We start from the raw sequence: 17,779 nt of genomic DNA, 5'->3' as shown, positions 1-17,779 counted from the left end.
TGAGGACAAGACCCTGTGATTTGGGAAATTCTGAGTTCAATATCAACTCTGTCCCAGGCAGACCACTGAAAAAAACTTTTGTCGTCTTTGAGAAATCAAAGAGCTCAGCGTGAACAAAACTGAGACTCTCTTCAAATAACATAGAAATTGCTATTACATAATTTTTATAATATTACAGTCAAAAAGTTTCTGACCAGAAGAGCTCTCTGAAAGCCTTAAAAGGAAAAAGAACCTCATTGTTTCCCATTTGCAATTTTAAAACATTTTAATCTAAAAATGAAAATATGTTGGTTTGCCATATTTGAACTTCTCTGTGCCAGAGTATCTAGGCTAGAACAGTCCTCAGTCTAAAACACATCATCTAAGAAGCACAGGAATGTAAAGCCCCATCTCCTGTCCAGCTCCTATAGGAACTGATCCAAAGCTCACTTTGGCTTTTCCATTTACAAGAGTGGGATTTCGATCAGGCCCAGAGGCATTGGCTTTCTTTGCAGGGAAAACCACAATGTGAAGGGTGGGGTGTTATTGAAAGGAACTTGGTGATGGATTATTTTCAAATGCTGCAGTTAAGAAATGTTTCCAAGAAGCACCACTGCTGGTAAAAGCATATCTGTACATCTTGGTTTCAGCATTCGTACTAAAGAATGTTATTAAAAAAAAGAAGTTTTTGTGTACTAAGACCTCTTCCCACGAACCTGGACTGTTTAAAGACAGAGAGGAAGCCTTTGCAGTTCTAGAAGCATACTTTGTTGTAAAATAATCCCACTCCATCTAACTTATTCCCATTCCCATCACTGATGGGTCATTTGGCACCATTCCTGTCGGGATTTTAGGTGGCAGGATAACATAGAAGGACTATTAAAGCCATCAGAAGCAAGGCCATTTCTTTCTGGCTGTCTCCTCTCCACGACATGCTGGGACTGGCAGGAAGAAGAAGGCAAGATTTCCACTGTTCCTAAACTCTGTCTAGACACAAGGTCTAGACATGTCTCTCCAGAAGCACGTCACCGCAGCACTGGTGCCGCAGTGCAGCTGGCAGCGCTCTGCAGCTGCCCGGATGGCGCTCCTTTGAGGCAGGAGGAGAATACAGTGATGGTCCATGGCATTGACCTTTACCTGCATTGAACTGCCCTTTCTGCCTGCTCTGTCACAACTGTCTTTCCTGGCACCTTTTTGATCACAGCAACTTCCTTCAACGGGGTTGGAGAAGACCCCATAAATTCAGGGTCCCTGAAGAGCGGATTATCCTTAGAATAGCACACTGGCCAGTTTTGCTTTCTCTGTATAATTTGAGAAGAAGCTATAAAGTCCTCCCTCAAGAGATGTCTATGAGAAAGACAGACTTTCTGATTTTGCTTTACTGCGTTAAAGAAAGCCCAACCATGTAACTTTGCTCTGCTCCACAAGTTCTGGAGCCAGCTCAGCTCTCAGGTGCAGCAGAGTACAGCGCCAGGGGAAAAAGGTCAAAGCAGCGATTTCCTCCTTCTTGTGAGGGTGAAAATCAAGTAATCAAGGTAAAGGGTAGCCAGGTTTAACATCAGTTTATAGGGGAGGAACCTAGAAATTTGCAAGACTCTCAATAGTTAACACAGAAATACTATTATTAGAAATAAGAACAGAAAAATCCATCTTTCAAATTCTGATGGTTAATAAAGTCTGGATAATGATACTGTTCCTCTTCACTGAATTCCAGGGACATTTGGACATCTAACCTCTCTAAAAATCTCAGCCAATGTTATTCATCATTTGTCTCAGTAAATGTCAATAAAGCTTTAAGTCCTTTGATAAGTTAAATGCCACTGGGCAAGCCTGCACCGTCAGGCCGTGCTTCTGTTACTCAATTCATTTAGCTGCTCAAACAGACAAATGGCATCAGCCCAGCAGTTAATAATTTCTTCACGCTCCCGTGTTTTCCTTAGGGCAAGAGACAGTTCAGCCTTCATATTGATTTGGCCCAGTACTTTCCCTGACTACTCTGGCACATCAAGGCTAATTATGCAGCCAACTTTAATAACGTGAAGGGCTGGGGACTAAGCTCCTTACACTGACTTGTGCTCCAAGCTGAGCACACTGTAAATTCAAACCCAGTTTCAGAAGTAAGTGGATGACACTTTAACAAACTGAGAACACCACCTCTAGAGCCAGGATGAGTTCTGCACATCGCTGCTCAAGAATCAGAACAAAATTTCTTTGTGAATTTGTGTTTAGGCAGCACAAAGAAAAAGATCTCTTCCCAGAGACTTGGGAGTGCTTTCCAGAAACAGTTTTCCCTGCTACTACTGCCACCCAGTGAAACTGCACTATTAGTGGGAAATGCCACTGTTTTCAAAGTCCCTAAAACTCCTTTTAAGATGTTTGACTCTCATGACAATATCCAGCAGCAGTAGCTTTAAAAGTCAACTGGCTTTTTTTTCAGGTTTTCCACCCTGAAACTAAAAAAATCCACATACTCCCAGATTTTAAAACTAATGTGTTCAAGCAGTCTAGGGTATGCACAGATAAACATAGTTGTCCAAATTTAGTCTGGAACTCATTCATTCATAATAATATTGTATGCATAAACCTATATATAAAAAACACGCACACAGAAAAAAGCCCAACCAATTCATTTATCTAAATTCATACATATCTAACAGATATATATCAACATTTGTTTCAATTACAGTCATGTTGTGACACAGATACAAGAGTTCCAGATGCAAGGGTTACACTATGAGTATCTTACATACCTGTGCTATTATTCCTTTTAGGAGGAAACCCAGGTTTCACCCTATTCCCAGGCAACAGGCGAGGGGGTAAAGCTTTCACAGGCTGGTGCTACAAAAGCCTCTAACATTAAAAATAATTTGATCTGCACAAAAAGAACAGACTATCCTCTGAAGTTTCTAACAGACTGCAAATTGAAAAACTGCAGCCACAAGGCATCATGAAATGTCATAAAGGAGTAGCTTTTGCAGTGAGGCTGCTACAGAAGCACACCTGGTACCTTTTTCTTATTTAGGATATTCAGTGCAGGCTATGTACAAAATGTCCCTTGTCAGAGCAGTAGAATTTTTACTGGTCACGTACAGCCTGCTCTATACTCTGAAGAGCTATCAAGCTGCAATGCATTTCATCAGATTAGATATAAGAATATGCAATATATCCAACTTCCCTTTTTCTTTCTTTTTAAAATTAGCTAGAGGCTTAAAGATTAATAAAACTTAATTCTTCCTTAAAATTCTTCTAAAATGAATTGGTTTTCTCTGCAATTAGGATGACCATATTTTAATCTCGGTCCTCCTCTCTGCTATAATAGTTACAAGGCATGCTTTCCAGCAGCTCTCCCAAAAGGATTCATCACTGATGTTTTTAATATTCACTTTCATAATATCAATTATATTGAACTAGTGCCTTATTAATGTACATGTTCCATAGGAATTACATTGTAATTTTCACCTGATTAATGTCAACCTGTTAGGAAGTGTCTCTGGAAAGCATTATTAATGGCAACAGTGGTGATTAAGCTAAAACAAGTGTTAAATTAGGAAACACATTAATTACTAACTAGCCATTACCTAAAGAAAAGCCATTCATATACTGAGACTCCAACAGCTGGACAAATTCCCTTTTTTTGCCCTTGACATTGTTGCAGTTATTCATGCCTAAGCCACTCTTGGTTGCAAATCCTTCTGTCCACAACACGTCATTTCTCTCCACTAGTACTTCCACGTGTGGGCCCCCCTCTGTTATCACGTGGTGGGAGAGGCAGTGCCCAGCCTAGCTGCTGCCTCCTGCATCCAGCACCAATCACACTGATAGATAACACATTTTTCAGTGATTCTGCTTTAAACAGTTGAAACAATGAGCACTGTAACATATCTGGCCCCAGTGATCCACCCCCTAAGTTCCACGAGAAAGGGGTGTATAATTAACATGGCTCTTACTTGTGCAAAGCGTTCAGCATTTCTGTTCACTGTGAACTGGTAAGTTATGTTTGAAAACTGAATGCTGATGGGGAGGATGGAGACATTGAAATGAAGCATCACCGATCTTTCTGGGCCCTGAAATTCTGTGTCATTCACCAAAACATCCAGCTGGAACGAACGATGCTCTGTGACTGAAATGCTTTTATTCAGTACCAGTTCTGTAAAGGAAAAGATTAGTCTATTAGCAACTCACATTATCTGCAAATGTATCTTTTAATACTGCAAGCCTAACAAAAACAGACATATCAAATTTGATTATACACATCCAAGTTTCCTAACAGGAAACAGAAGGCAAGTCAAATATGAAATATGTTCTTATGGAGTTATGCTCTCTGTCATTCAAGATGCTTGAGAGGCCTTCTTCCCGTCTAGCTACCAAGCAGAGAATCCAGGAATCAAAACATCAATCAAAACCTCTTGCTTATTAGTTTATACATCATCATCTCATACACTCCCTGTCACAGAGATGCACAAACTCCATTTTTTCACCACATATGTAAAACTCAGTGTTTTCTCTACTTGAAATTTCTCAGCTTTCTTTGGCTCAATACTTACAAAACGCTCAGAAAAATTCAAGAGCTTATTGGCCAACTAACAAGCAACTTCTTTATTTGAAGAAAGAGTCCTTACTGTACTCGTGCCGAGTTCCCCTCACTTGGCTGCCATTTGGGCTGAAGTGGATTTCATCAAAGATGTGCTCTACACGAAATGTTTCACTTATCCAGGGATCGTCAGTAATGATGGTTCCTGTGTATTTCTTTCTGCTGCTTTCAAGGGGGTAAATAGGTGTGGTGTCTGCATCGTACACAGTCAGCGTGGAAAGAACAGTGCCCTGGGAGGAAACAATAAATGGCACTGCTGAAGGACCCAAAGTTTTCTTCTTCTGATAACTGTTTTGGAGATTGAAATACTGGTCAAACAAGACCTTACAACTTTCACTGAAAAACCCAGGCAAATGCATTCATAGGAGTCTTGTCAAGACTTGTTCTAGTCAGGAGATGGCAGCAAACTCCCAAAATCAGTCCTTTCCCTTCCAGACACAAATACGATCAAAATGTACTTTGAAGAGAAAACTGACTACAAAGAGATCTTGTTGTTAGGAAACAGGAGTTCTCTCATGAAGCACACATCATTTTATGACCCCCCAAAAATTCTTCTCTCTACCATTGACTTATAAAGGGTCATTGCTCCCACAGAAGAGCCGAAGAGCCCACGTGTACTTCTCTACTGAAGCAAAGGGGGGTGTATGTGTGTGCAGGGGCACCAAAGACACCCAGGGATTCAGACCTCTTCAAAGATCAGCCTCACATGGTCAGGGAGAAACGGGAGGACAGCATTAAAACAAGATCCTGGAGCTCACCATTAACAGCCTGGAAACATCACAGGTGCAGTGCCTTGTCTGTAGAAGTCAACCACTACTTCTACAGCATCCTAATAAATGTTCTGAACATAGCCCTGATACTTAACACAGATTTGCATGTATGGGACAGATACACACACACACTTGCTCTAAAAACACAATTTTAATCGCCTGGAGGAAGCAATCCTGTAACACACAGAGCAGAGGTCAGTATGGAGAGATCCAGAGTAATCCTGACCACAGACTCAGCAATTGTCCATTCTGACCTTGGAAACTCCTCCAATTTCTTCCCACTCCTTCATTACTAACCCAAACTCCTCCTTTGTTGGGATCTGAGTAAGACATAACTTGGGCAGAGGAATCCTAGAAACAGCATTTTACAATCACAGATCTGCAGAGCATGGTGTGGTGGACTCGTTGCCAAGATCCATTACCCAGGCAGAACATGATGCTTCCCAGGAGTCCTGCCTCCCACTGATGTGCTCATACCTCAGGGACTAGGTAAAGGAGAACATTCCCAACATTACCTCCTTCCTGTTGAACTCCACCACAGCGTCTGCAGTATCAGTGCCATTGGGAAGGAAGGGAGGAGAGTCATCTTCATCTAGCACGTTCACCAGGAAAGGCACCTCAACCTGCATTTCCCGGAGTCCCTCTCTGACGGTGCACTTGGCAATGAGCTCGTATCTCTCCCTCTCCTCGCGATCCAGGCGCCGTGTCACCCGCACGCTGGTGCTGGTCTCGTTGTAGCGGAAGGGAACACCTTCAGCTGCAAAACAGCCACAACACACACAGGACAATCACTCCCCACTGGAGGGCTCCCATGGCTTTAACACTCTTCTGCAGTTCAGTAAATCCACTTGGACATCATGACTGCACAATAAAAGACTCAGAAATTAAACAGAAGGAACTTGTGTGGTTATATTAGGGTAGGGACGGAGCATGGAGTGTATGGGAAGATTCTACAGTTTAGAAGCAGCACAATTTAAAGATCAAGATATTCTCAATCTACTTTTAGCAGATACGAAATTCTAAAAGTGATCATTTCTTTAGGGCAGGGGACAGTCCTCCTTCCCATTTCCTCTGTAGATCTCAAAGGCAAAATCTTCAAGCTCAGTTTAAGTTTGCAAAGGAACTTCCTTTATAGAATCAAATCTAGAGGATCTACTACAAAAGAGATCTTTTAACAATGCAGCTGTTTGAATCTATTGTTAGTACATGAGCGGCTCAGATCGAATTTTACCTGCAAGCAATTTGTAGGAAATGCTGAGATTCTGACACAGATGATGAACTGAGGGTAACTGGAGCTGATGAAATGTACCAGGTGGTTTATTCTCCTCGATGTGAAAGGAGAGATCCATTTCTGTGAAGCAAAGCTGCCTTGCTGTCAGTGAACTGCAAGCTGGTGCAGTAGCATTGATCAAAGTGAGGAAAACCTTGGCGTGTGGAGCGGAGTCACATTCCTTCTCTTGGAAAGGGTGGGATGAAAGGAAGACATACAGCATCACCTTGGATAGTGACATCCCATTTCCTACAGCTTCAGGAGGAAGAAATCACCGTAAGAAATATTTTATCGAAGACAAGCCAACATTTCTTTTCCTTATATTCTACTCTAGTCCATTATTCCACAAATGATCGTTTAATCCCATTATGTGACCAAGCAGCTCTTCAATATGCCAGATGCTGGTGGGAATATCTTAAACCTTAATAATCCAAATAAACCTAAAACTATAGGGCGTGGCACCAATTTTGCATTATGGAATCTCAAAACCAGTATAAGCATTCTGTCTGTAAGACAGTGACATAAAAACACGTCACTGGCAGTAATCAGCTCTCTGATAGAACTGCTTTTTGAAGGGACTAGAACAGAGCAGAGTGGAAACAGGAAAAATAATGCACGAGATGGCAACAGATAGCCAGGACAAACCCATATCAGGACTAACATTTCAGTCACAACATTCCAACAGTATGGACCAAATTGTCTAGGTTCAGAGAACAGACTGCTTCATCATTTTGAAATAGAAAGAGGTGGACAAAAGATAAAATAGAAGTTAAAACCAACCTGTGGCATCTACTAACACGTCCTCAAGCCTTGTTTTGATTCCCTTGGCTTGACTACAGACAGCACAGTAATATCTCTGTGATAGATCTAACTCACTTGAAAAGAAGTTCTAGGTCACTTTGATCCGTATGAACAAAACAAGGCTCTCGAGTGTTAAGTAGCTATTCCTCCTTTGTTCAGCACGAATATTTGATATACATGAACACCAAATAGCAAAAATGAATGAAATATCAAACACTCAGCCCTTCAAAAATAAAGCATTAAGTGTCTGAAGTTGAAAATTTCAACATCAAGGTACCTAAGTCTGAAGGTAGTGTTGATATCCGGATCTTACAAACTGAAGACAGTTACTACAGACTCTCTTCGACAGTAAAATTTCTGCAACTGATCACAGTGGTATGCTATTAACTCCTCATCCATTTCCTCCTCCACCACCTAATTATACCTAATTTCCTCATAGATCAAAATCACCAAAACCAATTTACTGCTAGAGCATAAAAGAAGAGAAAAAAACCTGAGATAATGAATTTTTGTAGTAAGCTTCTCTAACAAAGCCAAATCTCAGGAGACAGAGAGAGGTACAATTAACCATTTCTTATAAGAGCTCTTTGGTGTAACGTGCAAATGTAATTTGTGAATCCACATCACTACAATTCAAGGACCATTTACGTAAGAATTTGAACCACTCTCCCAACATTTGTCTGGGAATCCCCAGCACAATGAAATTTGTCTCACTTGGATCAGTAAATGAACAAACTGCAAATCTCAGTATAAAGCTGTGACTAATACAGCTGTGAAATGCAGAAAAAATATTTCCAGTAATGCAACTGTCCCACCCTGCTGGAGTTCTCAGTGTGAGCAACAGGATCTGTCCCAGGTCAGCATCTGCTTTGGCACCCTGCTGTGGGTTTCATTGGGTCTGGCTCCTCCTTTTAAAAGGGAAGATGTGTTTTTTCCAAATTTGATGCTCATCTTCCAATGGAGAAATCTCATTGTCTGAACTTATATTGCTGTAAGAAGAGATACCTCAAGAAGGAAAGCTGCTCTTCTCATACTTACACAGCATGTTAAAGTCCTCTCTATCCAGGCTTTTGTTGAGGTAGAGAAGTCCTGTTTTTTCTCTGATTTGGAACCAATTATTTTCATGTGATCTTGCTCGAGAAATGATGAGGTTCTGGCACAGGTGAAAGTGGGCCACTTCCTCCCGTGAGTGCCTCAAGGCGTGGATGCGCAGGAGCGGCGTTCCCGCCGGCTCGTCGATGTACACATTCTCCAAGTACTCCTTCCTGGGGAAGTAGAGACCCAAGGCCACTGCAAAGGAACACACACGGGAGAAGAGGTAAGCCCAGTTAAATGGTTTTTGCACTGGTGGCTTTTTAATAGATGTGTTTCCAAAGAAACAAAGGTTTTGTTCTCTAAGAAGCAAAGAAGCATTAAAAAAAGGTTAAGAGGCTGGAAAGAGGCTGGTGTAAATAAATACAGTTTTATTTCATTAATGCCAAGGACACAGCCACCATAAATATGGCCTATTGTTTATGTTCAATTACAAAATTATCTGCTTTTTGACAGCAAAACTGCTTTGCTGTAGACAAGGCCCAGTTTAAGATGAACACTTAAGGAAGCTCTGCTTGCCAAATTTTACTTAAGTTCCTATATCTGGCACTCTCAGTTGAAATTCTATCACCTCACAGATGATATCCAAAGAAGGAAAAAAACCCTTTGATGAAATCACACATTTTAGATGCCTTTAAACATGCTCTCTGTTGAGAGAAAATGCAAAAATTTATCAGTGGCTTGCACATTTTTCCTCAGGTTACATAAAACCCCTCTCACAGAGCCTTTTTGACCCACCCCCTTTCTAAACAGGCCAGCACAATACTTTTGGTACAGAAAATGTGAGTTGTTAAAAAAATACTGGAAGCATTTTAAGTGTTTTAAATATGACAGATGGGAAAGCTGAGACGTGAGTGCGAAGGGAATTGTACATTTCTTGTTCAGTACAACGACTGTGACTGACCCGATCATTTCCCACCCTGGCACTGAAGGCATTTCCATTCAGCAGGGCTCAAGTGCCCCTCGGTTCAGCTGACCTCACCTCACCAGCTCACTGTGCACTGCCATCCCCACCTCTCTGCAGCGCTTCCCTTCCCATCCCGCTTCTTGCAGATGTGATCACGGTGGAATGGTTGATTTGCAAGGAGGGGACAAAGGGATGCTCACTGTGCTCACTCAGACTGAAATACTGGAATGCCACTCTTGGACTTTACATGCACTGACAGTAAAGTTTTCTGTTGGAAAAACAAGATGACTTGTTCTCATCCAACAGAAAACTTGAGTACTGCAGAATTATGCATCATCCAGTCCAATGATAAGGAGTCAGGCATGTAAAAAGCTCATACATCTGCTGAACAAATGTAAACAATAACAACTTCCATGTGTTACTAAGACAAAGCTTTCCCAGATTAAATCAAGCCAGATAAACTGAAAATGATGATAATACAGCAGTAAAATTAGGGATATAATGCCAAAACATCTTCAAAACAGCATCAGGCTATAGCACATATTTATGTATTGGTATTGGATCCATACACTGTTCTACTGAATGGAGTGCACCGCAAACAAACTGTAAACAAGAGACCTCTAATTTCATTTAGAAATACCACAGAAACTACTATACCTTGAAATGATTCATGACATCATCTGTATCCCTGGATGCAACTACATCCATCAGGTTTTCAGAGGCCCATTATTTTTTTTCTGCTACACTTTGCAATATATGAATAAAGTGGTAAAGTAATATGGTAGGTGAATTTGTTCCAAAGGAATTAATTCAAAGAAAAGCCAACCAGAGACTTTTAGAGAGTTTTAGAAAAGCATTAACTCTTGATATACTCTGTCCAGAAAAAAAAGTGATAAGTTTTGATTCTGGCTCTATTACCCTGTCTTCTTTGTAAGTAGAGATTTCTGAATATTTGTATTAAATTTCAAGTATTTTTTTCAGTTCCTTTTCAGTTCCTCCATCTTTTTTGAAGTGCAGGAAAACATGGGGAATGTGTGCTCCTAGAACTAAAATGGGTTCAGTAACAAGAGGAATAAGGTGATATCTAAACACAAAGCCAAGTCTCAGTGCAAGTAAATTGACTCCCTTGAGGTATTTTGTGTAAAAATGTGATTTTAAAGCAATGAAAATTTCTTCATGAAAAATTCAAAACCAAAAATTTACTACTCAAGACTCAAAAATTACTTTCAACTACAGATACAACAACTTACAACTACAACATACAAATGAGGCTTACACAACAGGAGTTGTTATTTCCTTATTTCCAAGACTGGGGTGAACAGTCCTGTGTGCCCACATCATGCAGGACAAGAGCACTGCAGAGATACAAAATCACCTCCAGCAGAAGGAGCACATATACAGTATATATAAACAATATCCATGAGAAAACATGGGAAGTTGGAAAGGGAAAAAATTGAGTATTTTGAGTTGCAATTATTTGCTTCGTCTTAAACAAGTGTGTTAATCTTTATATGCTTTGCTCTACAAATAAGGGCTCACACTGCACACAGGTACAGTCCTGTTTAATCAAGCACGTAAATAATTATGACAGACATGGCCACTTAACTGCCTGAAACCTGGCACGCAATTACATCTCAGCAGAGTCAGCATCCTGACTGCTCTGCATTTGAAAGAAAAGGTGAATATTGATGCTGAAGTTCCTCTGAAGTTCTCTGCATCACTTCACAGGAGTTTTCTCCATTGTCATAAGGAAAGGGGAAAAAATCCTATAATATAAAAAAATCTGATTTCTCTGTAAATAACAGAAATGCAAAACTTGGCTTTGCATTTTGAAGAGAGGAGGATTCCCTAACAAAATAATTTAGCATTTACACACTTACCAGCTGGAAATGTATTTCACAAGTTTCAAAGCCACTTCAAGAAATTAAAAAAAGCTGCTGTAAGACATTTAAATAGACACATGATCTTTTTCTACTCAATTCAAACCTAAAACTGATTAAACTAAATTCTGTCCATCAAAAGTGTTTGGTTTTAGTGCAGAGGAGAGTTCCATATTCAGGACAATACCCAAGGATAATTTTAAGTGACACCAGTGAATATGTCAAATTTTCATATTTTATTTATAAAACAAGTATTTGAAGTGAAGAGACTTTATAACACTGCAAAATAAATAAATAAATAAAAATTGATTTCGTCATGTAGCAAGATTCACCCAATATTGTGAAATTACTGGGATTTTGTAAAGTGGTTTGTGTCACTCTGGCTCAAGCACTGAAAAAGATGAGAGATATGCAACAGACTGCCCAGGTCACAACCACACTCCACATATAAATCTTTGGGGTCTAATTTTGAAGGAGACCTTTGAAGTAGAAATGTAGCACCCACTTCTCAGAGCTGTGTTCATTCCTTTAAGCCCTCTTGAGTTAAAACCAGATTCAATACATTTGCCATCTGGCAAGTATACTGCAGGAGGAAGAGGTTCTAATCCTGGCCACAGTTCCCTGTGTCCTGAAAAAAAATAATCCATTTCCAAGGACTCGTGCAAGCTTCCTATGGAAGCCAGATGGAGTTTTTAATGACTCTGCCATTTAAATAAAGAGGAATTGAAATGGTTACATTCAAAACTGATGGTTAAAGTACTTTTGCTTAGGAATTAAAATCAGAGAAAAAATTTGTGTTACAAGCTTGAAATGCACCACAAGAAGGTTGTGCTCTGTAACATCAGAGAATCACAGAATCATTAAAATACTCTGCCATCTCTGAACATTTTTTAGAGGATGCTTCAGCTCTCCACACTACAATCAGCACAGGAAACACGGCAACCTCTGATGGATGAGCAACATTATGGGATAACAGCATATCAGTAACACACAGAAGAGAAAAGTGATCACGTTTAAGCGGATGTAATGCTACTAACTAATAGCTCCTACAGGAAATAGATACAGTTATGACAGCAGTTTTCCAGTTCAGGGAGAGAAAGCAGGTAAAATGAGAGTGGAGAAATGAGATTATATGTACTTTGAAGCCTTCATGATTGCCTTTTGAAATAAGGCAATATTTCATGTGGCTTTTTTCAGTCATGAATGATTAGGTAAATAATGTCTTTTTGATACAAATTTATTTTTTCTGTACACAATTTGCTGTACAGAACTTTAGATGTTTTTAGTGTTTTTTATGCTTGCCACCATCATCTTGAGTAGCATTTAGGGATAGCTCTTGATGAAAACTATTAAAGTGACTACAGCAGCAACATTTTATTCTTAATATCAATCTCAATGACAAAAATACAGTTCAACTTCTAAATCCCAAAATGAAGGAGCAGGAATTTTTTAATCAGATACAGAGGAAGACTTGACTGTAAGGCATTCTCCCAAACCATGTCTGTACCCATCCTTCAAGGTACAACTACAGACTTCAAATAAACAGTTTTGAAGTAGCAGATGTCTTATGGAGTACACAGTCAAAATTCAAAGTTTGAATGACCACTGTTTGGTTTGAGTTACACTATGCATTTGAACAAAAGGTTCACTCTTGATTTAAAACATTCAAATGGCTGCAATATAACATTACTCGCTGAAGTTATTTTGGGTTTCATTACTCATGTAATTGAAAACTGTCTCTCGAGCCTGAGTGTCTGTTACCTTCAAATTTCTTTTCACTAGTTCATGCTAGCACAACTTTTGTCCAGGTAATGAAAATCTGCACAGATCTCAAGGTGCCTGATGGATGCACATGCATTTAAAAACACTAGGACCAGTCTGCTTTGTTTTTTTAAAGAAAAAAAAAATCATCAAAATGCAAATGATGGTTGTTTTTCATTCAGCAAGTAGTAAACACCTAAATAACCCACATCTGACAAAATTTACTTAGAGCTTCTCAGCATTTTGGAGGACAACAAAACTATCTATTTAGAACAGAACAGCCCCAGGCAATCAAAATCTTTAATCCACAATTGACATGCATCTTCAAGACAAGGGAGATGCTTTTAATGCTATGATAGCCCTGTCAATGTAACATACAGGATTTAATGATATAACAGATGAACATGGGAGTCTGTTGTTAATAATCCTCCATTTGTTGCACAGCATCAGATTTCAACAGGCAATTTTCTGTCAAGGTTAGTTTTGTGTTCCTGAAATAATTATCTTTACTTCTGACAAGTTGCCATTATGTTCCATTACTAGTATTCATATACCTAATGTTCGATTCATCAGAAAACAAGGCCAGTAATACACTTGTATATTTTAAATTAAAGGACTTGCCCACTTAATTTCCTTCTAGTCTCTACACAATTAGGAAATAAACTTGCCCTCATAAACCAGAAAGTCTGTAATTTAGGAAAAACACTGTCTCTTGACAGAAAAGTAGTATGGCACAGCAGAGCTAGGAACACCCCTTCGGATTCAATTGTCAGCTGAGCAGGTGGTGGGGCAGGAGCCAGCTGGGGACACTGGGGACACTGCAGTGGTGGCACAGGGACCCTGAGCTGCCTGAAATGCCCACTCAGCCAGGCACCAGGGAGAGGCTGCTTCTGGCACAAGCACAAGTCATGAAACTTCTCCTGGTTTTACACCAAGAAGTTCAGTCTAATTCCAGCTTGCTGAGTTAAGGCTGAAGCGCTCCTGCCTGGCTGTAACTCCTGATGGGTTTGAGGGTCACTACAACAGGGACAAGGAGAACAAGTGGCATTGTCCCAATTGACCGGCAAGCCATTAACACAGCTCTTTACCTTTACATGTGTCATTTTGAAGCTGATCACGACAGAAATCGTAACAGATGTGGTATGGACCCAAGAACATAAGAACATAACGGTATTAATGTGAAAATGAAATTTTTTTCCTTTTTTTTTTTCCACAAAGCTTCCTCTTTAGAGCCTAGGTTAGACTGGACTGGGGAAAGATCACTGTAGGGATTAATACCAGAATTTTCTTATAGTTGCTGTAGTCAAACTTATGGGGCTGGATAATTGCTAAATGTCATCTGTTGTGTACATTTACATGTAGCACAATTGTTGGAGAACAACAGAATAATTTCAGTACCAGCAGCTTCAGTGAAATACATGTGCTTCACAGAACATGATACCTCCAGGGAGAACAGGTCCTTACAAAGTGATGGTAAGCAGAAACAGTCCTGAACTGGAATATACTCCAGACCTGTTAAACTGCTCTGCTTTAACTTAATTGCCTCTCTTGCGATTTTCCTCACCAGATTCCCACGCTCGTATCGAAAATAACCCTGAATTTTAGACTGAAAATATAGAAATTAGATAGAAAGAAAATATTGTATCAGATATTGCATTAAATATACTATCATGTGACATATAATTATATAAGATACAAATATATATTCCACTAGTCAGCAAAATGAGAAAGATTTTCTGGTATAGGAAAATAAGACTGACATGGTAAAGCAGAAAGATGGATCTGACAAAAATTTGTTTCCTTTACCAGGCATACTGAACATAAATATAAAAAATGCCCAGATCAAAGACAGACCCCAAATTTATCAAAAAGAAATTAATTTTGATTTGTGGGAACAGCCATGATTTTAATTTTCATTTCAACTGGAAAATCTGTGCAGCTCAGGATCTACCCGAGAACAGGACAGCATCTCTATTAAAGCTTCACTTGTGAGTTCACATCGAGGTCAAACCTGTGTCTACACTTTCCTGCCAGAGCCTATACCTCTAGGTAAGTTTGAGAAAATTCCTCTTTAAGTGTCATAAAGGCTTAAAGCTTCCTTCCTCTTGCATCCTTATGATTTGTTGTTTGTTTTGGGGTTTTTTATTACTGTAGCAAAAAGATGACTTTTTGATGCTTCACTGTTCTAAATACCAGTGTTAGCAGAACTTAAACTATTCCTTGTAGAAATTAATAGGCATGGAAAGCGGTGAGATTGCAGAGGTTTCAGAAAATTCTTCGGATCTTGATTCTGTCACTTCTCTTTCTTTGTGTGATTAAATACTTCTTTTAAGTATGGCTTAATTGTTTGAGAAAAACTGGATTTTGCTCTGCAGGAGTACAGAGCTGAAACAAAAGACAAGGAAATTCTCTAATGTATTGCAACACAAATTATATTAATAAATACTGAATAAAATTTATTTACTCTGTGTATGATCTCATGCACCTTCTAGAATGTGTTTATGTATTATGTGTATGTAAAGATGATAATGAGAGCTAGAGAAAACCAGTGATGTATCTCACTGTTCTATGCTAGAACTGACACACTACTTGCATCAAAACCACAAAATCCTCAGTTAATCATGTAGTGACATACAAGTGCTCTACATCCTTGTTATACTTTAATTAGCTTTCACATATATTTACACTGTATCTACTCTAACAGTGCTGAGCTCATACAGAAGGTAAACATTACAGTATAAATTTGGAGAACAATACTGACAACCAAATATATTTGTTTCATAAAAACATAAAAATAAATCACGGGACAATTATCTGCAGAAATTGTTCAGCCTACTTAGTAAGATGAAAAGATCCTTAAAGGCAAAGACAAATAAGTTTAAATTAACTGTCTTATTTAAAAGCATATTGGCATCATAATACATTTCCCACATTAAGATACAGATCTAGATCACTGTGCTGATTCCTTCAAAAATACAGAGTACCATATTTTCACAATCCCAAGTCATGAAAATGAATGAAAACTGATTAACTGCTGATTTATGACAAAGATTTGTATACGCACAAACTCCTGCATTCCATTACTACCTAAGCTCAAATTTCCCACTTCTCTTGCTCCAGCTGCACTTGATTCTGCATCACCAAAATGAACACAAGTCTTCCTGTCAATTATAAATAGATGAAGTCAGACATAAGGGATCACTTTCTGACAGCTCAGAGCAGTTCACAAACACCTCCATCCATTTCCGCTGCCTAAGCCAACTTCAGAGAGAAAGCATGCCCAGGTGAAATAAGGACCAATATTTCTCACAAACAGCTTCTTTCTCCCTCAGCATCGCTGGACTGCAACAGTTAACAGAACCTTGGCCAAATGTAACAGTACCAATTTGTGACAATTACACGATGTTTAATTGTTCTTCATCAACACCAGTGACCTGCACCTGGATCATGGTGAGAGGAGTCTGATTTTCAGAGAAAAGTTGCATGCAATACCTGCTCATTTTCTAGGGAGTGGATGACTTTACAGCATCTGGATCAAATTTTTACTTTGGATTCTCCACTGTTGCACAGGAAAACCTATTTTCTATATTTAGTGCAGATGTGTAAAAATTAGCCTGCCAGACCTCTTGTAGTAACATAGGAAATAGCTCAGCCTGAATTGTGTTTTATCTATATCTAGTATCTCTAGCTTCCCTTATTTTCTCCAATTCCTGCAGCTCATGAAAGAGAGACAGAGCAGTATAATTAGTGCCTTACAGCAGAAGGCAATCAATGAAAACTTTTGCTGCTGGTGGTTGAAAAGTTGCCAGAAAAATGGTAATGACATGAACGTCCACCTCTCACAGCAAAGTGCTCTGTTATTAAGAGCTGCTATTCTCTTTCCAAACACTCAAGGGAGCTATGAGCCTGCAGTTCAATTTTTCAGTCCAGGAAGTGAAATCTCACTGCAATTGCGAGCTTATTTGTTTATTGATTTATTTAAAGTTTTGTCTTGAATTAATAGAGCATTTTGGCTTAATCACTATATTTTAGGTTAGGATTACTATATTTTAGGTCATCTATGAAACCAAATGCAGAACATAAGCTCTTATCCTATTGGTTTTTATATTTTATCATCTCATTGTAATGCATATACTTACAAGAACTAAAATACTGTTAAGACACACCTTCACTTGACTGTCTAATTCCTTAAGACACTCTAGCAGAGAATACGTTTTCTTAAGTGGTCTTACAAGGCAGGCTGCTTCTCAAATAGTTTCATAAATATCTATATTACCATAATTAAATAATAATTTTAAAAAAAAGTAAGAACCCCCACTATCCCAACTGTGAACATCCCTGTTTAATAAAACAGAACTTTTCCTTTGGGGACTTTCAGTCATTACCACACAGTAGCTACTCATTATGCTGTTGTCTTAAAGCATAAACGTTGTCAGGGGAAGGGCAGAATTGTATTGACAAGGCTTGGAAAGGGGCCGACAGACCACTAATGATATGTGCTGGGCACTGCTGCCTGCTCTAGACAGCTCTGCTGAGCTCTGAGACAGTCACAAACTGCATCGCATCTTGACAAGGACAGGAACGAACCAGAGAAGTCTAAAAGTAACAACAGCAAAAGCAGCAGTAAAATCTGCAATAGCAGGGGCTTTTACAGGATTTTACAAGAGCTTTATTTTCCTTTAAGTGGACTTCTGGGTTCCAGCCCAGTCCCTTGCTAGAGGCATGCCA

General features: G+C 39.2%; 1 protein-coding gene across 2 annotated transcripts in view; it reads right to left on the bottom strand.

The window, feature by feature from the left end:
• Positions 1-17,779, bottom strand: part of RET (ret proto-oncogene) — a 77,777-nt gene that overhangs the window by 28,478 nt on the left and 31,520 nt on the right. For both annotated transcript variants that reach the window (XM_063405952.1, XM_063405953.1), the window contains exons 2-6: positions 8,450-8,701; positions 6,572-6,865; positions 5,856-6,097; positions 4,599-4,800; positions 3,927-4,126 (exon numbers count right to left, since the gene is read on the bottom strand). In XM_063405952.1, coding sequence (XP_063262022.1) covers positions 3,927-4,126; positions 4,599-4,800; positions 5,856-6,097; positions 6,572-6,865; positions 8,450-8,701 — 1,190 coding nt within the window. The remainder of the gene's footprint in view (positions 1-3,926; positions 4,127-4,598; positions 4,801-5,855; positions 6,098-6,571; positions 6,866-8,449; positions 8,702-17,779) is intronic.

This window comes from Prinia subflava, chromosome 9, assembly GCF_021018805.1.
Source record: "Prinia subflava isolate CZ2003 ecotype Zambia chromosome 9, Cam_Psub_1.2, whole genome shotgun sequence".
NCBI lineage: Eukaryota > Metazoa > Chordata > Aves > Passeriformes > Cisticolidae > Prinia > Prinia subflava.
The sequence above is the reverse complement of the archived record's forward strand: the minus strand, read 5'-3'. Positions and strand labels throughout refer to the sequence as shown.